Source organism: Podarcis pityusensis (assembly GCF_964106645.2).
Source record: "Podarcis pityusensis genome assembly, chromosome: 2".
NCBI lineage: Eukaryota > Metazoa > Chordata > Lepidosauria > Squamata > Lacertidae > Podarcis > Podarcis pityusensis.
Genome location: NC_138029.1, coordinates 30,688,714 through 30,716,366, shown reverse-complemented (window position 1 = coordinate 30,716,366; position 27,653 = coordinate 30,688,714). Strand labels below are relative to the sequence as shown.

At 46.2% G+C, this 27,653-nt stretch overlaps 1 protein-coding gene and 1 long non-coding RNA gene across 2 annotated transcripts in view; both read left to right on the top strand.

The window, feature by feature from the left end:
- LOC308470724 overlaps positions 1-27,653 on the top strand; it is a 169,022-nt gene that overhangs the window by 107,155 nt on the left and 34,214 nt on the right. The gene's annotated exons all lie outside the window — the stretch shown is intronic.
- Positions 870-12,026, top strand: ENPP7 (ectonucleotide pyrophosphatase/phosphodiesterase 7). Its single transcript, XM_080993809.1, has 6 exons — positions 870-888; positions 3,209-3,449; positions 4,443-4,588; positions 6,308-6,928; positions 9,229-9,454; positions 11,322-12,026. The coding sequence occupies exons 2-6, from the start codon at positions 3,209-3,211 to the stop codon at positions 11,918-11,920; spliced, it is 1,833 nt and encodes a 610-aa protein (XP_080849935.1). The 5' UTR covers positions 870-888; the 3' UTR covers positions 11,921-12,026.

Genomic DNA, 27,653 nt, shown 5'->3' with positions numbered 1-27,653 from the left:
AGCATTAAAGGAGCAACACACCTAACCCTAGCCACCAGGGTGCAACTTGATAGAAAGGATTCCCATAACAAGTGCTAGAACACCAGGGCTGGGCCAGGAGATTTTGCTGCCTGAGGCATAATGTATTGTGCTCCCTCCCAAGCCCCTCCTACCACAACAGGCAGGTGCACCACAGCACTATAGTGGCCACCCTGGAGAATCACTAGTGTCAGGATTATGGGGAGACACGGTAGGGTGGCTGCTGTCTGCTGCTGTTGCACAGCTGTGCAGCGCCAAGTCTCTTCCCTCCTCTTTGCCTTGTCACTCAAAGTTTTTACCCACTCTTCCTCCAGCAGCTCCCCTTCCACCAACGCAGCAACAGCTGTGGGTAATGCGCTCCTTGCAGGCTGGATCTGCCACCACTCTGGATCCTGTCGCCTGAAGCAGCCACCTCACCTTGCCTGATGGGTGGACAGGCCCTGTTGAACAGCCTATTCAACCCAGTAAAGGGGTGGTGCAAGCAGGACACCATTGCTTACAGGACACCAGTAAAGGGTGTGTTGCCCCCAGTTACCAGGAGGCATTGAGGAGGAGCAGATGGGCTCTGCTGATGTGGCCACATTGCACTCAGCTGCCTTGTCCTTCCACCTCTCAGTGACCAGCAGCATGAGGACACCAAGTGACTGTCCTTGCCTGTGCCATTCTGCCATGCACTATTGATTTAACCTTTGGAACCCCCAGGTTTTCAGGAACACAGTTTGAGAAATGCTGACTTATGCAGTGCTATCAATAAACATCAAAGTCAGTAAGTTGCCAGCCCTGGTTGGAGCCCTACTCTCCCTGAAGGAGCTGGTGTTCCTCGATCCAGCTCTATCATTGGAAGTGTAATTGGGAGAACAACAGAAGGAGGTGAAGGAGAGACAAGGGTTGGGAGGGAGGGACATGGACAAACGGTATTACACGTGCTCCAAACTTGGTTGCAGCTGGGATTAAAGGAGCAGACCCAAAACAACGGAGGTGGTCTGGAAAGGTAGAAAGGGGGTGGGGTGGGGGGAGAGAGAGCACCGATCAACATACATGCGTAAGGAAGGAGCTCTATGTGCTGGGGGCAGCAAGGGAGAATTTACGGAAGGGCAGGAAGGAAGAGAGGGACATTGCAACATGCATGTTCAGATCAGCATATATGTTCATGGAAGGAGCTCCGTACACCAGAGGGCAGCAGAAGAGAAATGCGTGGAACCAGGTATCTTCAGGCTGGAGAACTGGAGAAGCAGAGTACAGAAAGAGGGATACAGAGAGATTGTTTTTGTATTTCAGCTCTTGGTGATGGTATATTATCTATTTCATTTAGTTATGCCTGCTCGCATTTTAGATTGCCCCATTTTGATGAATTTTAATGCTTTCCTTTTTAATTAGCTTTTCCCCTTTCCTCCCACCCTGTATGAACAGCTTTGGAGAGGCATTGGGGAATGAATGATTGAGATTGAAAAGATGCAGCTTGTCAATGATTGCTGGCAGCTGTTTTTGTCACAGGCCTATGGCACTGCTGCTTCTCTGGCCTCTTCTCTTAAGGAAATACCACTTACGTATTTTTCACTCCATAAGACGCACCTGACCATAATACGCACCTAGTATTTAGAGGGGGAATGCAAGAAAAAAAAATATTCTTTAAAGGGAGCGCTGAGCAGAGCCTGTATGCATCCCAGGCTCTGCTCAGTGCTCCCTTTCACGAGCTGTGTGGAGTGTGTATGCTGTGCTTGCAGGCTTTTCCCCGAGGAGGGAGAAGGGCAGCCCGTCACTGATGGGTTGCCCTTCTCCCTCCTCGGGGAAAAGCCCCCAAGAGCCACACACACGCCCTGCGCGGCTCTTGGGGGCTTTTCCGGGAGGTGGGGGAAGGGACTGAGGGGCTAAGCCAGAAGCTAGAACAGCAAGAGGGAGCACTGCGCAGCGATCCCTCTTGCTGTTCCGGCTTCTGGGATAGCTGCGCAGCCTGCATTCGCTCCATAAGACACACACACATTTCCCCTTACTTTTTAGGAGGGAAAAAGTGCATCTTATAGAGCAAAAAATACGGTATTTTGGAACAGGGCTGCTCTACCATGCAACCTAGGGCATGAGTCTAATTTCTGAAGGTTCCCCCTCCAGTTAGGGTTGGAGGTCCTTTCATGGCCCAAGATCTGCACCAATGAGCAAGGAGTGATAATACTTAGATCTGTGTCAATAAAAACTTCACACTGCTGATTTCTGCATATCCAAACTCTTTTAAAGTGATAAAAACAAGACACGTTGATTATGATGATTTTCTAGCCAGTTTACAAGTCTAGTTCCAAAACATTTGTTAACACACGACATATCTGTTGGGATACTTTGCAAACCTTCCATCCACGTCTTCCTTTAAACATGCCTTCTTGAAAGGAGGGAAATCTTTTGCTAGAGATAAACTATGGACTGTTCTTGAATGTGGAAGGTAAATGGTGTTTCTGTGCACTCTGGTTTCCATCATGGTGTTCTCCCTTGGTGGCGGCGGCAGCGATAAGTTGGTGCATGGTTCAGGGTGTGTCTCTGCTTCGTTATTTGTATAGCTCCAGAGGCCTCCAGGTCCCAGAGCTTTGTTGGGGCGCTCTAGGTCCCCATGGGATAATGATCTGGAGGAGGAGGCTCTGTGCGGCCTCTTCGCTTGTTGTTTTGGATGCCCTGGGCTCCCCCTTTGATTGCGTTGGTGGTGGTTGAAGGCGGCGCAGGGACCAGCCAGGCAGCTTGGTTGGTGCTGGCGGTCCCTAGGAGTTCAACGCAGCCATGGCGCTCACCATCTTGCCTTGCCAGAAGTCCTCCTCCACAGCTGACTCTAGTGTTATTTCCATTCCCCATCCAGCCACACCAACTTGCAGGTCTTCCAGGACTGATAGCAAGACAGTTCATGCCCTATTACAGAAAATAACCAGTGCTGAGAGTCGAGTGGGGGAGGAGAGAAATAAAGCCTGAACTATCATCAAATTCCGCATGTTCAACGCACACATGTATCCATGCACATGCACAAAACAACATTAAGCTGACTGTGCATTAAGCTGACAAACAGTTTGAACCCCAGCAGGAACTTGTTCCCAAGCCAAGTGTGGGAAGGTGGATCAGATAGAGCTGTGAACTTGAGACCCTGCCATGCATATATAATCTGTGCCTTTCCTGTGTTTACTCTCTCCCTGCTCGCTCGCTCTCTCACCTTCCTGGAAAGATGTTTGCTTCCTTGGGCTTGGTGGCTACCCTCCTTGCTCTCGGAACTTGTGCCCCTTTGCAAAGAGCAAGCAACCGCAGCAAGCTCCTTTTGGTTTCCTTCGATGGTTTTCGGTGGAATTATGACCAGGATGTGGACACCCCCAATTTGGATGCCATGGCTTATGATGGGGTGAAGGCCCGCTACATCACACCTCCCTTTGTCACCCAGACGAGCCCTTGCCACTTCACTCTGCTTACAGGTGAGTGCCCGGTCACTTGGGAGAGATGAGGACAGGACAGTGGGACCCTAGGAAGCAGAAGTGGCAGCTCTTTAAGGACAGGAGCCATAATGCTAAAGGCTCAGTTTTGGGTGCATTTTAAGCAAACCTCTTGGACATGCATTACTCTTAGCACTGCCCCACCTGAGACCTGGCCCCAAGTTGTTTAAGGCTAAAAATGTGAAGGGCAAAACCTGTGACATGGGCTGATAAGAATTGAAGTCCAAAACAGCATCACCTTCCTAGACTCCTTGCTGTGCTGGATTCTCAAGAGCCAGGTCAACCATCAGTGACACACTGGCATGTGGATCCAAGGGTGGCAACTAAGCCACATCCATGGGAATTATTTGGCATCAGTTTCTGTGATGCTGGAACAGGCATAGGTGAGATAGCAGTTGGCCCATAGCAGAGGGCAAAGAAGAAACATAGGCAGGGGAAACAGAGCAAAATGAGCCTGAGAAGAAGGGGACATAGCAATTTCATGCTGGCAACAATCTACTGGAAGAATATCTAGAATTGAGGCTGATCTGCCCAAGAAGGTTCTGCACCAGTCTCCTGCCGATTATAAGACAGGGAGTCCATCAGAGTCTGCAAAGTTCAAGGGCTAACTTGGGAAGATCCTACCATTTGCAAAGACTTGACTGGTCTGCAGCTGAGGGCTCTGAATGTTTGGGTCTCCAGCTGTCTTCAGTAATGGAAGTTGCTGGAAACCACAGGAGGTGGGAGTGCTCTGGTGCTCAAATCCTGCTTGCAGGTTTCTCACAAGCATCTAGTTGCCAGACAGGATGCTGGACTAGGTGGGTCATTGGCCTGATCCAGCAGGCTCTTCTTAATGTTCTTATGGAAGGGACTCTGACACAGTGGCCCCTGGGGATCAGTTCCCAGTCCAGCAAGTACGGCAAATGGAGATGCACCCACCCACTCCTACTAGCAGACAGCTTGTAACTAATGCCAAGTTCGACTCTCCCCTGGCAGGAAAGTACATTGAGAACCATGGTGTGGTTCACAACATGTGGTACAATGTCAGCACCGGACAGAAGCTTCCTTATTACAACACACAGGGGAAGTCTGAGTGGTGGGATAATGGCAGCCTCCCCATCTGGATCACAGCACAAAGGCAGGTAAGCCATAAACCCACAACACTTCTAGGGAACAAAATGGGGGCCCTCTTCTGGAACTTGCCACTGAAAGAAACAGACAGACAGACAGACAGACAGACGGACCAACAAGTTCCACATTCTCATGAAGTTAGTTTTGCATCTACCTCTGCATCATTTTCATCAAGCCCATCCCTGGTCTTGCTAAGTAAAGCATCCAGGCACATACCATCTTCACAGACATTGGTAATATCACAGGTTTTTCTTAAGTAGGGATGGGGGGAAGCTGGTGCCCTCCAGGCTTTGTTCTCAGTGGCCAGGCTGGCTGGGGCTGTTGGGAGAGGGAGCCCAGCAACATCATCCCAATTCCCATCACCCCTGGCCATTGGTCCTGCTAGCTAGGGATGACGGGGGTTGTAGTCCAAAAAACAGCTGGAGACCCAAGTTTGGGAAACACTGAGAAGGGTCACAGGTTCCCCCAACCCTGTCCTAAAACTACTATCTTAAAATTAATTGGAGAATCAGCCCATTGAAGAAGTTGTGTGTTTTTTTAAGAATAATTTTTTATTAACCGACCAATCACATCAAATCAAACCAAATTACATAAATTCCAAATTACACAGCCGAATTTTAATTTTTTGGGGGGGTACCCATATTTCAAGTTCCGAAGGGATCCAATCAACTTCTTGCTTCTTACTGCTGTTTTAATGTCCACAAATCTAACGTTGAAGAAGTTTTTAGGAATTCATTACCACGGCCAGAAGACTTGGAGAAAGGTTGTCAAAGATGTTTCTGTTGAAGGGCCTTCCCTCAAGGGGTAGAAACATTGGGCCCTTTGTTGAAGGGCCTCCCCCCAAGGAGCTGGACATCAGATGAGCCCCCATCATGTATCAGGATGGCAAAGTGATGGATGTCAGGAACTGGCCTCTCTGTGATTATGGCTACCAAAGCACACATCACGATGACAGAGGCCACACATACGGCAAGAAATCTCGGGAGAACTGCTGTATATCTTTGTGCTCGGTGCCCAGAGACACAATATGACATATGGATGCCTTCCTTTGAATCATCTCCCGGTGGAAGCCAAGCCACCATGTGTTGGGGCAGGATCTATGGGCCTCTCCAAAAAGGTGCACTCTGGACTTGATGGTTTCACAGGGGGTCTCTTCTTTAGATGGTGATGCCTATTACTTCACCTACTTCAAAATCTGGCCAGCCAGCCCAGCTGAATTTGAGGGTCTTCCTGTTCATTTCCCTGATGGGGACTGGACTGGACTGCCCTGATCCTAGAGCAACACTTTCCTTCTGCTGCATGCAGACACACACCCACCCACAGACCACCCCAGTAAAGGACCCAAACTGACATTGCATGCAGTTATGAGTTTCTTTCCACATATGGTTTTATTTAATGAATGAATGAATAATAAATATTTGTTTCTGCTTTGCTTAGCAGACAAAGAGATGCATGGGGGGAAAGGAAGAGCTTTACAGAGGCACTTAAGCCTCATCCACCTGCATCACTGGATGCTCTGGCAAGCCCTGAGCTGCCCAGCTTTGTGCTGGCTTTTGAGGGTTCGCCCTATACTACTGGCAATGCGTTTCCAAGGCTTTCTCTGCAATCTTGAGGGCTAAAGATTTAGGATGCCCAATTGTGCACCCAAGGCCAGAGAACCTGTGTTTACATCATATGCAGCTCGGATCAATTATTGTGCCAGTTTCTAGGTCTGTGATTTTTCATCCTAGGGTTTGAAGACAGCCTCCCTCTTCTTCCCTGGGGGAAATGCCACCTATCATGGAGAGCAGGTGATGGTGAAGAGGGTGGAGAAACTCTTTCACAAGTACAACAACGAGACCGAGTGGAGGCAGAACATTGACATAGTCGTGAAGTGGTTCCTCGAGGAAAACCTTGACTTCGTTGCCCTTTACTTTGGTGAGCCCGACTCCACTGGACACAAATATGGCCCAGAATCCCAGGAGAGGAAAGACATGGTCAGCCAGGTGGACCGGACGGTGGGTTACTTGAGGCAGCGCCTTGAGGAGACAGGCCTGAGCTCAAACCTCAACATGATCATCACATCTGACCACGGCATGGAAACGGTGATAAAAACAGATGAAATTCACCTTCAGAAAGTGCAGAACTTCTCTTTCCAGGACATTAAGTTTGAGCTGGTAGACTATGGGCCACATGGTCTACTGGAACCAAAGCCAGGGAAACTAGAACAAGTTTATGAAGCCCTGAAAAATGCTCACCCCAAGCTCCACGTCTACAAGAAGGAGGAATTCCCCAGGAGGTTTCGTTATGCCAACAACACACGGATCACGCCTCTTGTGCTGTACGGTGACCCCGGCTACGTGATCCATGGGGTATGTATGGTCATATCCACTGTACTTCCAGCTTATCTCTTTTCTTTCCTTATTCTGTCTTCTGTTTTGTGCATGAGAAACAGAAGGGAAGTCTACTTAGGAGGGCAGGGGGAAGCACAGACAGCAATGTTTCGGTGCCTGAGTTGGAGTCCAAATAGCACCTTCCCACACTGGCAGACTTTGGGCTTTCAGATTTCAGTGGCGACCTGTGTGACGCTAAAATTCGGCATCCCCACTCCCCACATCCCCATTCTACATCATTGTTGCAGCACCCTCTGCAGCATAAGTACAGGCAAACCAGTCACGTTCCCCTAAATCCACCACTGCAAGGGCCAACACTTGAAAAAGTCTTGTTTGACAGCAATCCCTGTCTTCTTTTATCTCCTTGATGGTGCTGCCTAAAGCAGTCACTTCACCCTGCTGCCTAGCAAAGCCAGTCCTAGTAGTAGATGCTGTCCCTTTGTGCATTCTGGCAAAACAGTTCTCTGTTTCTGTCTGCTTGTAATCCTTGCTTTCCATTCCCACCGAACAAGCATGGATGCATCCTGTCCACCTAGTGATATGTGGTGGTGGAGTCACCAGAACTGACCTTCCTTGGCCTCACTTTTCTCATGCTGTCTTTCCTTCTGAAGAAAGACAAGAGTAGGAAGAGGGTTGCCACTTCTATGGCCGCCACCTAAGGCTGCCTTTGAACTGAGCTCTGCTCTTGTAATTTATATGTTCCCATCTCCTGTTGTAAGCTCCCCAAATCCATTCTGTTGACCAAGGAATCTGAAAGAAAGGGCTAGTTCTGAAATCCTGGTTCTTGTGGGAAACTTTGAATCGGGAATATGGATCCAGTTGAGCAATATGAGAGCCTTTGCAACATAACATAGCCTAGCGGTTAATTATGGTGATATCCCGTCAATATTTATGCCCCCCTGTTTTGTTTCTAGTGGAGGTATTGATGTAAATATGACAGGTTGACTGTTTCACATGGCATTTACACGGAACCAGATGGGTTCAATACATTTTTTTAAATTGGGTTTATATTAGAAATTTTGCTTAAACCAGATTTTTAACAATTTAGTTATAGTAAATGTTTAACATGTTTGTATTCACACACACACACCCCTTAACTTCAATCATCTCTCAAACAGATCAAGTTAAAGTACATTTTATGTTATATTTATTACAGTGGTCTTCCTAGTGGACTCAGGAACTAGCAAGTTATCACAAGGAGAGGCTATGAAGGGATCTACACTCATGGTTTATAACATTAAGAAAGGGTTAAGGAATTAATTTCAAAAATGTAAGCAACATGTTATGTGTTGCTTAGAACATTAACAATGCATTATTAAAATGTGACACCAGAAGGCGCTGCAGAGCAACCATGAACCAATAGTAAGGGAAACTGCGGAGGTAATGAACATTTTTTAGCAGTATGCCCTGTGACGTTTTAGAAGGATATAGCTAATATCGTTCTAAAAACATTAAAAAGGTCAATGTAGATCCAACCTATTTTGAATAACAGAGTTCATATGGATGACCTCATGCTTTTATTTTATGTCATCCTGATTTTTGCAGTTGTTACATTATGGATACTTAGGACTCTACTAAGGAAGTGTCGCATTGAGAGAGCTTCCTGTCTCATTCAGAGAAACAATTTTGCCCCGTAATTAGCAGCTTTTGCTTATGGACACTTACAGCCCATTCCCATGCATACATACACACTCAGAAGCAAGTGTCACTTTGTTCAGTGGGTGCACTTCCTATAAGCTTGCAAAGAACTGCAGTCTCGCAGCACAATCTCATGCATGTTTAGCCAGGAGTAAGCCCTGGCTGTGTTCCATCAGGATTCTTCCTTAGAGGCTATGATTGCAGACTCACTCTTCAAACAAGACCTTGCTTAGTATCCTTACAGGTGTATAGAGACAAACAGAAATCTGTCTCTTATCTGCCATGTACATGGACTGCACAGCCAGAGGTTGTGCTCTTAGGTTGTATGGAGGCACTCTTAATTGCAAAGCAATACATTGGGTTATAGCAACCAGGTAGTATGCATGTTTGTTCAGGAAATATAAAGCTCTCAGTTTTGAAATTCATTTCTCAATTACTGCGAAGCTAGCTTAGGGGACACAAGGCACATTTCAAATAGCTCACTTTTGTCCTACCCACTGTGCCTAATGGTAGGGCTGGCCCTGATATACAGCACAACAGATGAAAAATGTGCTGTTTCGTTGCTTTGTTACCGCATAGGAAAGCCGGGGAAGTACCAAGGCAAAACGTGCAGTAGGTTATGCCCTGTCCTTCCTTTTCAGAGAATCAAAGTGCAATTCAATAAAGGTGAACATGGATTTGACAATGAGGTTATGAACATGAAGACTATATTCCGAGCTGTGGGACCAGCCTTTAAGAAAGGTCTGGAGGTGGATCCTTTTGAAAGTGTGAATATTTATGCCCTGCTTTGCGAACTCCTGGAGATTACACCTGAGCCACATGACGGATCCTTAAGTGTCACACAGAACATGCTGGCCAAAAATGCAGGTATGATTTTGCTCCTTAGGAAACTTTCAGTAGAACTGCAACCAAAGCATTCAAGGATACAACCAACAAATGGGTCAATTAACTGATTAAATCCAAACTGGTAAATTCTGATGAATAAGGTCAGCGCTGTAGAATTTCAGTGACATCCATAGAAAGTCCCTTATATCAGACTTTTCCAACCTGGTGCCCCTGCAGAAGTTTCGAAATACAACTCCCATAATTCCTGAACATTGGCCATGCCGGCTGGGACTGATGGAAGCTGGGAGTTCAAAGCATCGGGGGGGGGGGGTTACTAGCATGGCTAAGGATGCCTTACCTGAACCATCAAACCCCAGATATTGTGCTGTTTTATAGACCAGAATTGACTCCTAGGGTGGTACCCACTGTTAGTCGTATATTGATTTCAATGGATGTGTTCTAGCTAAGGAGCTGTAATCATCATCATCCTTTATCATAGGGGTGGGAGGGATCTGCAGCCCTCCAGATATGGGGCTTTGATTCTCACTGGCCCCAGGCAGCGTGGCCAATTGCTAAGAGTGATGCAATTTGTAGCCAAACAACCTCTGGTGGACCACACTTGCTTCAGGCACCAAAGGACTTCTGTGCATTATAATGACATTTGACATGGAGAAATGTAAAAAATAATAATGGGTCCAATACAGAACACATTTACCTTTCCTACATACTGAGCTGAAATGTTGCCCAAAATGAACATTTTCCCCTCTAAACCACACAGGCTAGTCTACTCTGCAGCCAGTGAGTTGGGATCAGGTTACCTGAGCATTCAACAGCATTCAGTACTAGCTACTATGAAGAGGGGTGTAGAAAAGCAGAAGGAAATTGAGGAGGACCTTCAGCCTGGTTCCCCAACATTAGCTCTACAGCAGGCACACCAAGCAGTAGCCTATTTTAACTAATAACTATTAACAAGGTAATCTGCAAATGAGTGCCATCCTCCCCAAACTCAATGACGCTGCTTCTTTCACAGCTCACTCCAATAAGCCTCTGTGCCCCCTCTCCAGGCAGAAATTAAAACAAAAAACTCCTTCTATGGTTTGATGGCTGCTGGGGGATTTACCAGTCATAGGGCTCTCTGCTATTTCTGGGGCAGGCTCTCCTCCCAGTTGCATTTTACTAAAGCTCAGATAGGTCATGCAACTTGGAATAAACAACCAGACATCTCTCATTGGAGAGTAGCTGTGATCTGTCAGATGGCCTATAGAGAGAGTGGTTGGACCCCCCCCCCCCTTCCAGGAAGGTGGTAGAGCAGATTTGGAGGTCACCCATGAGGCAAAACAGAGAGGATGAAAAGAGCTCGTTAGCAAGGGATTGATTAAATGGTCCCATGGATAACATCCCCAAGGACATGAGGTTTCAATCAAAGGTAACCTTTGCTGGCAATGGGCAGAAGACCCCATAAAATGTGAACTCTTAAGTTTGTCTTAGCATACTGGCATGGTATTAGTTTTGAAAGTAATGACCATGGTTTCCATCTATGAGAATAACCCTCAGGCTTGCATGCTGCTATCTTCATCTCTTCCCTGTGTCCCTGGGACATTTGAACTTACGGAACTGTGGCTTGTTTCAACTATGGCTTCAGAACATAGCCAGGATCTGAAGCCACGGTTTGTTCCTGGCTCTCTTACTGATGTCCTTTCTCCATGTTGCATGTCCATTAAATGCACAGAGGTGCTTTCACACAGTGCAATCCTAAGAAGGAAGTAAAACCTACTGAGTTCAAGGGGACTTGCTCCCTGCCCTCCAGCTCACATGATGGTTAAAACACTTAGGTCTCTCTCTGTGCCCTTCCCATCACCATGAACACTCTCCTGGATTTTTTTCCTGATCTCTGTGCTTCTATCTACAGGCGCCTCTTTGGAATGTGAGTATTGCAATGGAACAAACAACTGCACGGGTCTGAAGCAGCCTTGTCCCAGTGGCCAAGATGCCTGTTCAATCTCTCTGCTTGAAGTCCCCAATTCAAAAGACAAAAAAATAAGCAAGAGCTGTGCATCCTCCGAGACCTGCAAATTGGGATTGATCGAGGTGACTCATGGCAAAGGGAATTTCATGCGGGAAAGCATCACCTGTTGCAAGGAGATTGACTGCACACCGGCCACTCCTACGTTTCCACCACAGAGCACCAAGCCCAATGGAAAGTCTTGCCCGGGCTGCTTTTCTCCCACAGGAAAGTGTACCGCAGAAGTGGTGGATTGTACTGGCTCAGACACTTACTGCGTTAGTTTTGTTACATCGACAGACGAGAATGTCATAAACTACAACATGAAGGGCTGCATAAGTGAATCTTCCTGTGGCCTGTTAAAAACACACAAAGAGGGTGTTTTTGGTAACAACGGTCCTATAAAGAATGTAACATGTACCCAAGCCAACAATACTTCTACTTCTCTCTCTCCCTCATTTGGATTCCTCCTCCTGGTTCTTCTCCTGATTACGCTTCTCTTGTAACAAGCCGCTTGCAGCATCTCAACACCACTTGTTTTGCGTTTCAAAAGGAATTTGCCTTCTTTTTCATTTTTTCACTGAGTGAAATAAATAAAAAGTTGAAAAGGAATGAGTTTCAAGTCATTGTCTGGTTCTGCTGATCCACTGAACAGAGGTGAAATAATTATTTCCCCGAATTCAGCATAGGGGGGGCATTTCAAGCAGCCTTGCTCTGCTTGAAGTAAGTGATAATTTAATAAATGCAATGTTTTGCTGAGAGAAAATTAATACAGTGGTACTTCGGGTTACATACGCTTCAGGTTACAGACTCCGCTAACCCAGAAAATAGTACCTCGGGTTAAGAACTTTGCTTCAGGATGAGAACAGAAATCGTGCAGTGGCGGTACAGCGGCAGCGGGAGGCCCCACTAGCTAAAGTGGTGCTTCAGGTTAAGAACAGTTTCAGGTTAAGAACGGACCTCCGGAACAAATTAAGTACTTAACCCGAGGTACCACTGTACAAGTTTTTTGTTTTTGTTTTTAAAGGCATGGGGGGAATTGGACTTGCTCCCACCTAAGTGGCGATTAAAATTGCAACCTCAGCCTCTCATCTCTTGGCCTCCTGTAAGCAATTACAATGATCACAGCAGAGGTGGTTTGGTCACACTGGGTGCCAAGTCTCAGGGGCACTGCAACTATGATGTAGAATGGAAGGTGAGAGGTGGGGGGTTTGGCAAATTCTTTGGCATCGCACAGCTGAAATTTGTGACCCCGAGGGCCGCCACTGAACACAGCAGCTGACCAACATTCCGGTGTGATTATTTATTTATTAAATTTATATCCTGCACCTTCTTCCAAAGGTGAAGCAAGCAAGTTATACAAGTTTTATCCTCTATCCAAAGGAGAAACTGATTCACACAATGAATATATCCTGCCCTCCACCCCCACCCCCCAGCAACTATCAGGATGCATTGCACACATCAAATTATGGACGGACGAACTGGTTTGTTTATCAAGGTGCATGCAAATATCTACTATGGGTCAATTCACAATGTTATGAGAATTATAAGGTCTAAGATATAAAATAAATGTACCAGGCAAACACAATCATAAATATTTAAACTACATGTCTGAATCAGTACAGGAAAAATCCTGAAACCATTTTGTCTCTTCCAAATTGACCTCAAATATTTCTCTGCAAGGTCAAAGAAAATGGGGAGCCTCCCCATCATCTCTTTGCTCACAAATCCTGTCTCAAGGGTACATTTAAGATATGAATAGGGTGAGCCTGTGACCTGGATTCAGGAATTGAGTAGTTATCATAACAAAAGAGTGGCCTGGATGCCCAGGTAATCCAATCAGGTAACCTGGCAAACAGGATAAAAACAAGGCACTCAGATTTCTGTTGTAGTCTGCCCCTTCTTTGATGTAAGTATGATGTATTGGGGGGTGGTCTTGGGCTACACCCCTTCTGTGATGTATGTCTGATGTATGGAGGGGTGGTCTTGAGCTCCAGGGTGGGCAGTTCAAAAGTCTATATAAGGGCTTGCACGCATGGTTCGGGGTTCTCTTCCTGCCTCCAGTGTGTTGCAACAGCTTTAATAAAAATCAGGCTTACTAGCTGCTTTACTTCTCAATATTCTCTGGTTTGCCTCTGTTATTTTCTCCTACCAATAGAGAACCTAAAAAAGGACTCTATATGGGCTCTTGGGTACCCCATAAGGGAAAAGGAGCAGTTTTTTCTTATAACACAAAGCATTGACTTTCTTCCTGTGGGATGTGCTCAGGCATATGCAGAATGCTTAAGGTGAGTCAGGTGTTGATCCGGCAGCCATCATTGTGACAAAATCTTGCTTTCTCCATCACTGTTAGAGCATGGCTACCCATGGACGTATGAGGAATGAAGTTCAGTAGTGCTTTTTATTATGGGCCAAAGGCTCCATTTACATAGTTCTCACACAACAACAATACTGCATGCACATTGAGCACAGGGCTGCATGGGAACCCACCGCCATGCCCACAGCACAGCACAATCGTTACATGCCCCGTGCTTGATGCCCTGATCCTTCTACCACTTGAGATGGAAGGGGTGCAGGAACCAACCTTCTGCCTGATACACATGTGGTGGTGGCAGCTTTACAGACACCCCAAAACTCCTGCATGGACAGCTACAGGACATTTTTGTTTAAATGGTGGCATCTAGTGGACAAGCTGCTGCACCACAGCTTACGTCGTCTTTTTGCGGCAGTGAAAATGAGATTCTTATTGCCTTGAAATTGAAATACAGTAACTGCAAAATCTGTCGTTCCCCCCTGCGCGCTCACACACACATTAAGCGACTCCTTTACACCCCATGCTGCCTTTCTGTGAGCTGAAAGGGACCACAAAATCATTTATGCCAACTTCTGCAGATCTCCCCTCTTTGCCTAATGCAAAGGAGCTGCACAAAGCAGTGGTGCTGTGTCACTTTTCTGCCTTCTGCATTACAGGGACTTGGAAACAGGCGCCGTGCTCACATGCGCTCCTTAAACTCATGGCTGGGATTCCTTGCGGTGTGCTTGGGCAAGGGGTATTTTCCAGCTTCCCAGGAAAGACAGCAGCAGGGTACGGTGAACTGCAACTGTGTTCACGATCATAGTTAGCCATTGCTACTGCACAAAGGACAGCCATCTTAAAATAGCTCCCACACATTCTGCTTCCCAGACGCTGCTGGAAGTCTGCTGGCTCTCCAGGAACATTAACCCACAAATAGCCAGACACTCTTTATTACAAAATTTGCATTTCTTCAACATGCAAGGAAAGAGCTGCTCTGCAGTGCCTTCAAGGGACCAGAGAGGCAGGCTCTTGTCACATTCTATCAATTCAGTGTGTGTTTCAACAGAAATACCTGCAGGCAGGTGTGCCGCTCCAAGGCCCATCCTTTGCTCTGCATCAGACTGCACTTCGGGGAAAGGGGTTCCTTAGCAGTACTGCTTGGAATCCATCCCATTGCCCATTCCAAGTTCATAATCAAACATATGCAAATTTTTCACCTGCCCAGAGTGTTGTTGGATTTCTGGATTGACGGATGGTGGCTAACTCGGGCTTTGCAAGATCCCTGCATTGAAGTGTCAGGAACAGCTGCGCTCTGCCCCATGTGGTGAACCACATTGCTGAAGCGTCTCGGAACTAGACTGGTTCTAACCACCCAGGTTGTTCACTAACTCCTCCAGTGCAGGAAAGAGTTATAGGAGGGTCTCCTGGCTCATTGGCTAGTTTTGCTGTGAGCTATTTTTCTGAGTCGTGCAGAGTGCTCCAGTGGTTTCACCCTCGAAGCCCTAGTGATGAAGTAGACTCCACACACAAGACTTTGAAGATAACTCTTTACTTGCAGGATGGCAACTATTAGCAAGAAGTATTATTTATGCAATACAATGCGTTTCTCTCCCTTGAGCCCAAGAGAGGGTCTTCTTGCTTCTGAAACTCCTTCGCAGCAGTGCATAAGTTATCAGTCCATGGCTTGCCTGCCTTCTCAACCTCCTCCAGACACAGCATCTGCTTGACATTTCCACACTCCCATGTTGGCAAGATAACCAGCCAACTTTCAACTCCCACTCCTCCTATCTAAGACTAAGACTAAGACACACACACACTTTTAAAGGGAGTTAACAAATTAACAAGGCAAAGGCTCAGCATTTCTGTGACCTTAATTGGAGTCACAAGATTTTGCAGCTGTTATTACATTACATTACATCACATTACATATGTTTTCTTTTTCCCCATACAATTTATTCTTTATAAAATACCTTTTCTAGCAAATAAGGTACAAATACTAACATTTGCTTGAGCAACAAGCCCTAATTTAGCTCTGGTATGTCTTATACAAAGGACGCGGGTGGCGCTGTGGGTTAAACCACAGAGCCTAGGACTTGCCGATCAGAAGTCGGCGGTTCGAATCCCTGTGATGGGGTGAGCTCCCGTTGCTCGGTCCCTGCTCCTGCCAACCTAGCAGTTCGAAAGCATGTCAAAGTGCAAGTAGATAAATAGGTACTGCTCTGGCGGGAAGGTAAACAGCGTTTCCGTGCACTGCTCTGGTTCGCCAGAAGCGGCTTAGTCATGCTGGCCACATGACCCGGAAGCTGTACGCCGGCTCCCTCGGCCAGTAAAGCGAGATGAGCGCCGCAACCCCAGAGTTGGTCACGACTGGACCTAATGGTCAGGGGTCCCTTTACCTTTATGTCTTATACATCTATAACCTTACTCTTGAGTTCTGCTCTTTATTTTTGACTCCCAGTTCTTGGCTCCAGACTGGTACCCATGGCCTGAGCCTGACCCAAAAGGGCTTCCATGCTCTGTCCTTCTTGTGGGCTTCCTGAAGGCCAATCTGGCCAGTCACAGATGGAAGCAGGATGCTGAATAAGACAGACCCTTAAATTGATCCAACAGCTGGGCTCTTCCTATATTCTGACAGGGTGGAGACAATGTACATCACATCATAACTCAGATGCAGCACAGTGTGGACAGAGCAATCAGGTCAGTATGCACTGACTCCCGCCCCCCTTTTTTGCAAAATGTCTGCATACACACTATACCTTTAAAGCACATCCACTCCTCCCCCAAAAAGAATCCCGGGAACTGTCATTTGTTCAGGGTACTGGGAATCATAGGTCTGTGGAAGGTAAACTACTGTTCATAGGATTCTTTGGGCAAAGCTATGTGTGTACACGGGATGCGGGTGGCGCTGTGGGTTAAACCACAGAGCCTAGGACTTGCGATCAGAAGGTTGGCGGTTCGAATCCCCGCAGCGGAGTGAGCTCCTGTTGCTCAGTCCCTGCTCCTGCCAACCTAGCAGTTCGAAAGCACATCAAAGTGCAAGTAGATAAATAGGTACCACTCCAGCGGGAAGGTAAACGGCGTTTCTGTGCGCTGCTCTGGTTCACCAGAAGTGGCTTAGTCATGCTGGCAACATGACCCAGAAGCTGTACGCAGCTCCCTCAGCCAATAAAGCGAGATGAGCGCCGCAACCCCAGAGTCGGCCACGACTGGACCTAATGGTCGGGGTCCCTTTACCTTTACCTTTATGTGTGTACACAGCCTAAAATCACAACCAGGTGTTTGGGGAGGGGGGGAAGAGGGGACCAGAATCCAGTGCTGAGATCCTGTGAGCGATGTTTTCATGTATAACGAAGCATATATTCAGCTGTATTCCAATGGCACAATAGGATCTGAATATAACCTTCATGTTATACTGGCTAATTGTCTTTTCTGCATTTGGTTTTTAACTTCCTCTGACAAAGAATTACAGTCAAAACATGTTAGGTATAAGGAGAATGCTTTCAGAAATAAACCGTGTTATTTCTTCAGCATCTTGTGAGGCTTGCCCCCGTGTGTTTTTGGGATTGATTCCAGCCTCCCCACCCCCCACCCCAACCTCCATTCCTCCTACCAAACCACTAATTGGCAGGTGTCTAGCTTTTGAAAATGTGCTGCTTTGCAGGCAGCTCCAGCTTTTGGGCCAGCAAGCTTAACCCCCTCATGCCACACCCATCCATGCATACAGCTCCTCGCCCAGCATTGTGGGCACATGTGGGAGCCTGCCTTCCATGCACAGGTAGCCTCTTCCTGGATCAGAGCTGTTGTTGTTTAGTCGTTTAGTCATGTCCGACTCTTCGTGACCCCATGGACCAGAGCACGCCAGGCACTCCTGTCTTCCACTGCCTACCGTAGTTTGGTCAAACTCAAGCTGGTAGCTTCGAGAACACTGTCCAACCATCTCGTCCTCTGTCGTCCCCTTCTCCTTGTGCCCTCAATCTTTCCCAACATCAGGGTCTTTTCCAGGGAGCCTTCTCTTCTCATGAGGTGGATCAGAGCAGGTGGTGGCAAATACAGGTTTCTTGCTGTGTTTAGGTGTACAAGGAAACCTGGGTGGCTTATTGCAGCTACCCAAAGCATACACACATTATCACCACGCATCATCTGCTTCTGCTTCCTTTGACATAGAAAGATTGCAATATGTGAAATGCTTAAGAATTGTAAAGTCAGGACGTAGAGGTGTAGCCACTGATGGAAGCACTGAGTGGCAAGGGAGGCTGGTCCATTAGAGTGAATAGGGCATTGCTTCACCAACCTCAGCCAGCACCCCAATCTGCCTGCATTCTTAATCACATCCAATTTGTAGCCATAGCTACTTTGAAAGCAACCAGTTTTTGCCCGAGATAATGAAATGGATGAGAGCCAACAAACTGTAGCACAATCCAGATTAGACAGAGGCCCTGCTAGTGGGCAGTTCCCTAGACCAGATGGATGAGAGGATGCCAGCTCTAGATGGGATTACACTCCCTCTGAAGGAGTGGGTATGTAGCTTGGGGGTCCTTCTGGATCTATTGCTGTTGCTTGAGGCTCAGGTGGCATAGGTAGTGCCTTCCATCAGTTGCAGTCGGTGGCCCAGCTGTGCCCCTAATCTGGGCAGGTATAGCCTAACTTCTGTCATCTATGCTCTAGTGACCTCTAGGTTAAAGTACTGCAATGAGTTATACGTGGGGCTGTCTCTGAAGACAGTTTGGAAACTTCAGAATTCGGTGGCCAGGTTGCTCACAGGGGCAAGATGGCTTAAGCCTATTACACTGATCGTGGCTGTGGCATTTGCACTCCTATGTGTGTGACATCATACTGGGTTCATAGGGAAAGGGTTAACTAATTGTAAAATGACTAACTAATGGGAACCCAGGGGGCAGAGTTAACTGTGTATAAGGTTAAAGCACAGAGGTTTTTTAGAGAGTTAGAGTTGTTGAGAAGACAGTCTGGAGTTAGAACAGACAGAGAAGATAAGTCTGTGGGTTGGGCTAGTCTGGTGTGAGAGAGTGAGAGAATTTGTTAAGAGGAGTCAGTCAAACGGTTGAGATAATCAGTCAGAAGGTATTAGGAAGGTATAGGCCGGTAAAGAAACTGACAGGAATATTATCTGAGAAACCATAAACTTGTTAATGTTTGTAAAATAAACTTGTGGGTTTTTTTGTTCACTTTTAACAACTGACTGGACTCAGTGTTTTACCAGAGAGTAACTGGTTGGTGGCAGCGGGGAAGCGAGCACAGTGGTGGCACAGGGATCAATAGACCGTTAAACGTCCCTGTGTGATTATCACAGTGGCCCAACTACACTGGCAACCCAGTAGCTTCTGGGCCCAATTCAAAGTGCTGGTTTGGCTCGCCTGGTTCCTTCATTACATATCTTTAGGGACCAGGCAGAAATGTTTCTCTTCAACCTGGTATTCAGCTGATTAACATTCTGTGGCTTTTAAAATGTGTTTGTGGGAGGGGGTTTATTGGTTTGTTTTTGTTTTACTGAGTATTTTGAATTCTCATTTCGTATTTTTCTGAACCGCCCTGGGCTCTTCAGATGAAGGGGGTTATACCAATTTAACAAATACAGTGGTACCTCAGGTTAAGAACTTTATTCATTCTGGAGGTCCGTTCTTAACCTGAAACTGTTCTTAACCTGAGGTACCACTTTAGCTAATGGGGCCTCCTGCTGCCCCCCCCCCCGCCGGAGCACGATTTTTCTCATTCTGAAGCAAGGTTCTTAACCTGAGGTACTATTTCTGGGTTAGTGGAGTCTGTAACCTGAAGTGTATGTAACCTGAAGTGCCTGTAACCTGAGGTACCACTATAATAAGATTAAGAAGATGCAAATGATGCCCAGGACTCCCGTAAATGGCCACACCATCCTTCCATACGAACACTAATCTCCCTGTCTGGGGGAGAGTGGTGGTGTTCTTCAGTGCTGCTGAATAATACAGGTGATGCCAGAAGCTTGGAGTTTGGCACATCTAGGCTTTGAAGAAGATGAAAGCTCCTTTTACTCTTAATTTTCATTTTTATTGTTGGCTGCTTTATAACATCACAAGATGACCAAACTGTGTGTCAAATGCATTCAGAACTGCTGTGATGTGAGGCAGAAAAATCTCGAGCACCTTATTCCCACCCCCCCACCCCCCGGAAAGTTTTCTGTTTCATAAGTGCATTAGTCATAATAAATGGATGCCAACTGCAATATTAGTCAAGCTTGGCAATTTCAAAGTTTGTTTATTAAATGCAAGTAAAACAAACATGCTTCAATTAGCTCACTCTTCTCAGGCATCAGAAAATTTTCACATGCAAACTAAAAATTTCCGGATGCAAATCATCCCACGTCATTTTAATTTCCGTAAGATTTTCCCCAGGAAGTTTTCCTAGTTCAGAATTTTCTGGAAAACCCCCACCACTGGTGCAGTATGCAAGCAAGACACTGGGGAGAACTTCATCTGTGTTTACATGGGATGGACTCCATGACTTCTACCACTACTAAAGCATTTTCAAGATGGAGCCAGCTGGTGAATGGTATAAATGCAGTTCTCTTCCATATGTTTTAGACTTTGTTGAGAAGCACAGAACCACTATTGGCTGGAAGATGACATCTGATACAAATTCAAGGCAACATTCACTAGAAGAACATTGGTACATATGCCTTACCAGGTGAAATGATTCAGAAGAATAATGTCTCACAATTGCATTTTTAGGTCTTCACAGTGGAAATGAGTGTTAAAGCACCTAGACAGCACAAGATAGTAATCCCAGTGAACAAAACATACACTTCAAGAAGCACCTATCAAGCTCTCTACTGGATCTGTCAAGAAGTCTCTTGCATTCATTACTTATTCACACAAGAGAGGTGTAATTCCATGCTTGAATAGAAACAACTCTCTGGAGCTGTTGTCTGTCTGAATGTGAAACAGCCCTCAATCACACCGGATACATACATTCTATCGGCTAGAGTGTTTTATTTGTGGGGGGAGGGGATAAGACTTGAGAAGCATACCTCTACCCACCATCATATTTGTCTAGATAAATAACTTTTCCCTGCCTCAGCTTGCCTCACACACAAAATAGCGATCCCTGACTAACTTGTGTGATTGACAGGATTTATGCTTTCTGGAGCATTCATGAAGAGTGTTCTGAAATATATATATACAGTAGAAGGTATTCAGAGTACACAAAATAGTCTCCCCATGGTTCTGATATCAGTCAGATGCTAGCAAAAAAAAGAAGGGGGGGAAAGAATGAACCTATTACATTTTGTCACTAGAATGGCATAAGAGGCATTCAATCCAAATTCCTAATCCAGCCTGGTACAGATATAGCAAAACTGCTGTAGCTTTTCTGTAGCCTAACAAATCTTGGAAGACCATTGGCAAACGTCGGTCTCAGGGGACGATGAAAAGTGCAAAGTTGGAGAGTTACAGTGCCTTCTGTGGCTGAAGGAACATGTTTTGTTGCAGGTGGGCAGATGAAGTCATTGCAGGTGGGCAGATGAGGTGCACCATGGCGTTTCTTCTCTCTACACTCCTCCCACTGGACATTCCTCCTCCAGTTACTGCTGTGGATACACAATCTTATTTCCAGGCACTGCAGTCATCATTTCTACTGGAATTATATTGTTAAAGGAGGACCTGCTCATTTACCTTCTTTTCTTGAGGTTTTCTAGCTTATGCAAAAATCTGAGCTTGTCTTTTAGTTTTGACACTTTGAAGGCATGACCAATCATATTTCAAAAATCCCCGTTCAAAGCTTCTGCCCACTGGTCACACTGGAATTCTGATAGGGCACCTTCTGAAAAGCATGCATTGTGACCAACAGACCTCTGTGCCTCTGAGCACATTTGGCTGTCTACCTGGACTGCTTTCAGCATGCATATGCCACAGTGAAGGTGCCCAGAAAGGAGATAACGAGAATGAATAAGGAACAAGGAAGAACAGTTTTGTTCTATTCCTCGCTCACTCCAGTGTCCAAATTCACTGGTTCTGCACTGCTGGACTTCTATGGGAGATGCATATAGGGCTGGAGCTGTGGAAATAACTGAGCTCTGGGCAAAACTTGCACCTGCCCTACAACACTCTGGTAATCTCAGTTGTAGGGGATGGGACAAGTTCTACTACCACCTCAACCGCGGCAGTACCTTTCAATGACCACATTAAAAAGAATAAACCATTATCATCAACTTCTTTAGGAGAGAAGAGGAAAAGGTGCCATTTGGGACATTACTAAGGTGAGTGGAAGACCTTTCCCTCATTTTACATAGCTGTAACTCCAGAATCACTGCAGGGAGGGCAGCTTTTTACTCCCATTTAGGTAAAGGTAAAGGGACCTCTAACCATAAGGTCCAGTCGCGGACAACTCTGAGATTGCGGCGCTCTTCTAGCTTTATTGGCCAAGGGAGCCGGCGTACAGCTTCCAGGTCATGTGGCCAGCATGACTAAGCCACTTCTGGCGAACCAGAGCAGCGCACGGAAATGCCATTAACCTTCCCTCCGGAGTGGTACCTATTTATCTACTTGCACTTTTTGGTGTGCTGTCAAACTGCTAGGTTGGTAGGAGCAGGGACCGAGCAATGGGAGCTCACCCTGTCGCAGGGATTCGAACCGCCGACCTTTTGATTGGCAAGCCCTAGGCTCTGTGGTTTAACCCACAGTGCCACCCGCATCCCCCATTTAACTATACACTAAATAAATCCACCCTCTTTACTTTGTCTCTCCTACACAGACATCTGCGGGAGAGAGTAAATATAACCTGTCACACTGCCCGTCATTTCTCTCATTAAGAACAAACATAAGGTTCTGGTGGAATTGTTTTCTTTTCTTTTTTAAGGTCTTGCACTCTTGGATGCTCGCAGTCTACAATTTTGTTATGTTCTGGACCATCAAGAGTGCCTTTGTTCTCCAGTTACATTCATCTTAAAATAGCCATCTGAAAGCCTCTCTCCCGTCCTGGAACAATCCCAGACCTCCTTGGAAAGCCCACTTGCTGCATTGTCCAACTCTGCTACTGTGATTGTATTGTTAGCGGCCAATACTTGGTTGGGCTTTGATTTCTAATTCCTGCCCTTGGCCTCACGAGCTGATGTTTCAGCTCCATCTGTTCTACACATTCTGGTAACGTATATGCATTGCAAAGCCTTTCGAGCAATTTGGGATTCTCTTGTCACCTGAAGAAAGAAAGATTATTTTCAGATATGAACAGTCTGCAGGAAGCAGCAGATCCCTGCAAGATCAAGGAATATTTAACAGCAGGGCAAAGGGATGGCTTACAGACCACTTTGAGAAGTAGAGAAGAGATCAAAAGGGAGCTTTAACATATGGAAGGAGATGGCCAAGGATTCTGACTCACCCGCAACCACTCTTGGACCTTTCATGCAATTTATAGTTAAGATCTGTATCTTTTTCATGTAAAGAAACCCTATGTCATTAATAGCTGTATAATAGGCAGCAAACACTGCGCACGTTTCCCATCACTGCATCTCCAGTTGCGGGGTTTACCTGTTGTATTTCAGCCTGTTATGCAGCTGTTAAGGGCACATGCCTTCTGTTTAAATGAAAGAGGCTAATTATCATACTGTCAAGTATCCATTGATTTAAACTTTTAATATGAGAGCCCCATGCACTAGCCTAGTGTTGCAAAAGCTGTCCCTAGGAGTTCTCCAGCCCTGACCGCATACAGCCTGCTTCTGAAGATTTTGCCAGACATTGCTCTCCCTGTCCCATAGGAGCCAATTCCTGGGGGTCAAAGTCCCATCAGCCCCCACAACCCCACCCCGATAAAATATTTGAGGGGGCTGCCTGCCAAAATTGATGGGCATTGCCACTCAAATGTGTGCGCCACATCACGTGATAGATTATGTGGGGCGGAGCTTACCTGCCCCCTCCCAATATATTATTCAAGTTGGCAACCCTACGGCCTGTCCTGTCCAGTCCTTCGCGCTTCCAAGCCTGTCTCTGCAGCTGGAACAACGGTGTGAAAAAGGAAGTCACAGCCTCATATCAATCCCGGGCAGCAACATCATGCTGGTGAGGGCTGATGGGAATTTTCATCCGAATGCCCTTCGGAGGGCACCAGGTTGGGGGAGGCTGCATTCCATCTCACACCCCACAACATCATATGCATTGTAACTGGCAATGCGCATCTGCTTCGAACGCTGTCGGGCCTACACAGGAAGGAACCAAATCCCAGCCCTTTCAGCCTCAGCGAATGGTGTGGGGTCCCATGGCCCTAGGTATGGGGCTAGCTCCGGCCCCTTCACACATCCTTCAGTGACACCGTTGGCTCCACAGACCACGCAGCGCAGCCCTCCGACACCCCCCCCCCAATGTTTGAGAGTGCCTCTCCCCAGCCTAGTACCTCATATCTCAGGAGCTCAATAAACATGTGTTGCCATAGCAACCAGTTCCGGCTGTGCTCACCGGTGGTGGACTTTTCCCACTAATGAGATGAAACAAGAGACGTGCTCTCCACTAGAGCAGGAAGGAAATGTTTGGCTTGGGAACCTGTTGCAAGGGGTGGGGGGCAGGGGGGAGAGGCTGTTCTACAACCAAGCCAGATATATGTGTGTGTCTCCCACTATTTTCAAGAAGTCAGGGAAAACATTAATAATCTGTCGCAGTTGATAAGAAAGAGGGGAGACTCACATTTTACACGCCTTATACAGCAAATAGCTTACTCTATATTAAACATAATAAACCAAGACGTTTTGGTGCGTGAAGCAAAACATCGATCGATGCCCCTCCCCAAAGTGAAGGTGCACCATAGCCATGGCCTATGTTATGTTGGCAGCTGAGAAAATCTTGCAAATGCTTCTCCCTGGGAGTAAAAAATAAAAAATAAAAACACAATTCAGCATAATAAATTAAATGCCAATCTGCTGCCTTTCGGTGACATGCAAGATCAGCTGCTGCGACCTCACTCTACTTACCAGACTTGGTCGCTGGGCTGTTTAATGTAACACTCAAGAAGCAGCCTTTTTAGGCCTAATAATAATAATAATAATAATAATTTATTTCCACACACCCCCGACCCATCTGGCTGGGTTTCCCCAGCCACTCTGGGCGGCTTCCAACAAAGATTAAAAATACATTAAAATGTCACACATTAAAAACTTCCCTGAACAGGGCTGCCTAGGTAGTAGTTTATCTCTTTGACATCTGATGGGAGGGCGTTCCACAGGGCAGGCGCCACTACCAAGAAGGCCCTCTGCCTGGTTCCCTGTAGGGTTCCCAACATGCCTTGCAGCACCTTGAGAAGAAGAGTTTTTTGGATTTGGTATCCCACTTTATCACTACCTGAAGGAGTCTCAAAGTGGCTAACATTCTCCTTTCCCTTCCTCCCCCACAACAAACACTCTGTGAGGTGAGTGGGGCTGAGAGACTTCAAGGAAGTGTGACTGGCCCAAGGTCACCCAGCAGCTGCATGGGGAGGAGCGGAGACGCGAACCCGGTTACCCAGATTACAAGTCTACCGCTCTTAACCACTACACCACACTGGCTCTTGACCACACAAATTATTAAACTGCCTCTGGGGCAGATGCTCGGAAACCTGTTATTGGACAGCAAGGCAGGCATGCACCTGACTGGTTTCTCTCTCTCTCTCTCTCTCTCTCTCTCTCACACACACACACACACACACACAGAGAGAGAGAGACAGACAGACAGACAGACAGACAGACAGACAGATATCGGTGGTAGTTTCTGGTTTTGGGTGGACCTTAGGCAGACCTTGGTTAAGACCCTCTCAGTGAGCCCCACTCCCTGAGTGGGATCACATCTTCTTCACAGCCATTGCTATGCCCATGAGGTTGTCTCAGTCAGCTCCACCTTCCAGACAGAAAGACAGAGAACATGGAGTGTGTGAGTTACTCCCCTTCTTGCTCCTCTGCCTCTCACCAAAAGAAGACAAGTGAACAAGGCAGCAATGAGAAGGAGCAAAAAAAGCCAGGAAGTTCCTGGGATTGGCAGTGGCTATCTGTGCAGGTCTTGGAAGTCCTGCCAGGTCCTGAAACCATAATATTCAAGGCTATACTTTTTATTTTATGAAGGGGGGAAAGCTTTCCATAGCTGCAAATGGAGTATTTCCTAACACCACGACAAAAAATGCACATATAATCAAGCTGGAATGCATGGTTTGGTGTAAGATGTAAGGAGAAACTGTTTAAATTAAAATCTATGAGTAGGTATCTGCCAGCCCAGTAGAGTTCAGTTTCTATCACCAACATGCTCTTGCAGACAAAATAAGAATGTAGACTATGCCCACTGAGACTGTACTATAATTGTAATATAAACGCATTAGCAAATCTTTGCCACCTTGGCAATTCCTTGCTGCTGCTAAGGTTCTCTGTAAAAACAGCTTGTAATCTATCCTACTTTCAGGTGGTAAAATGGGTACAGTAAAAAATAGGCAAAGAAGAGAACAGCCAGGCTCTCCTCCTCTGGATTTAGTAGCCACTAAATCCTGTTCGCCCTCAATCCCAGTGCCTGATTCCTGGTTGTCAGTCTCTGACAGTGTACAACTCTAAACATGTTTAGAAGCCTGAGCTCAATCCTAATCTCAATGGCCAGGGTGTAAACACTATTCAATAGGACCGACTTCTGAGTAGACATGGCTAGGATTGCACTGTAACTTCCTAAGTGTGTTTAGGATTACAAGCTTTTTTTCTGAGACATTTGGCTTTGGAAGGGACATGCTTAAATCCAAACAATATAACCACCATGCAAAAAATGCCAAGGTAGGCAACCTAACAATAGTTGACATTTCAAGAATGTTCAAATGCAGGAACAGTATTTGAGTAGCGCATCTGCCTTAGTGAATCTATTCCAGTGTGAATCTATACCCATTGCAAACTGCAGCAGTCTTAGGGTACCTAAGCGCCTCATTCACACTTGGTTATTAATTCCCTTGTCATGTGTTACTTTGTAATTTTAAATTATCCTTCCTTTGTTGTACTTCAATATTTGTGTAGCTTTTAATACAATAAAGGAAACATTAGGTCACCATGTATTCAAATAATCTAGGCTCTCATATAATCATGTAATGAATAACATCATCACGAAACTTTGGATGGGCTACAGGTAAAAAGAAACAAACAAAAACCAATGCATTCGCATATGAAAATTCAGAACGGAATCAAAAATATGGATCTGAATTTGCAATTTATAAGTGCAGATGTCATTTTAAATGTAATCGCATCCTATAACAGCAACTGCCAAAAGCTAGAAGCAAACCCCAGGGGAATGGATCACTTGACCATATGACTGAAAGCATTGATCAATGCAATTAATTAATTGGTTTATCACAGCTCAGAGGTGCTGCTTTGTAGATGGATTTTAATCAGGCCCATTCCCTATGGAAGGCTTTCAGCGCTGATGGCATGAATACAAGCACATCCCTTGATTAGAGCTGTATATTCCTTCCAGAAGACACAAGCTATGCTCTTGCACCAATATCAAAGGAGCTTGTGCCAGCAACTCCTGGCGGTAAGAGCAACTTTTTAAAAGTTAGGAACTAGAAATAGAAAAATCCAGGGATGCAGCATAGCTAATTGTATTCTTAGTACAGGGGAAAACACTGAGCTATTTTTAACAGTTTCACAATTTCCTACATGCCGTGTTGTGCAATGTTTCCTGGGATGAAGTGTGACCTCTTGATCGTCTTTGGACTGTGGCGCTCTCCCTCACTCCTACATTGCAACACAACCATATTCTGCAATACCATTCACAGGCAGGTGGTGGCTCCCAAGCTGTGTTGCTATTAACTTGGCCGCAACTGCATTTCAAACCCCTTGGGTAAGGCTTTTGCAGCTGTGGGGTCAGAACAGGCTGGGGAAAGGGTTACAGTCAAACGGCATATTGCTGAAACGTCCAACTGTCTCCAGTTGGCACTGTAGCCCTGGGAGTCCAGCGCTGCTATTTACATTCTTAGCA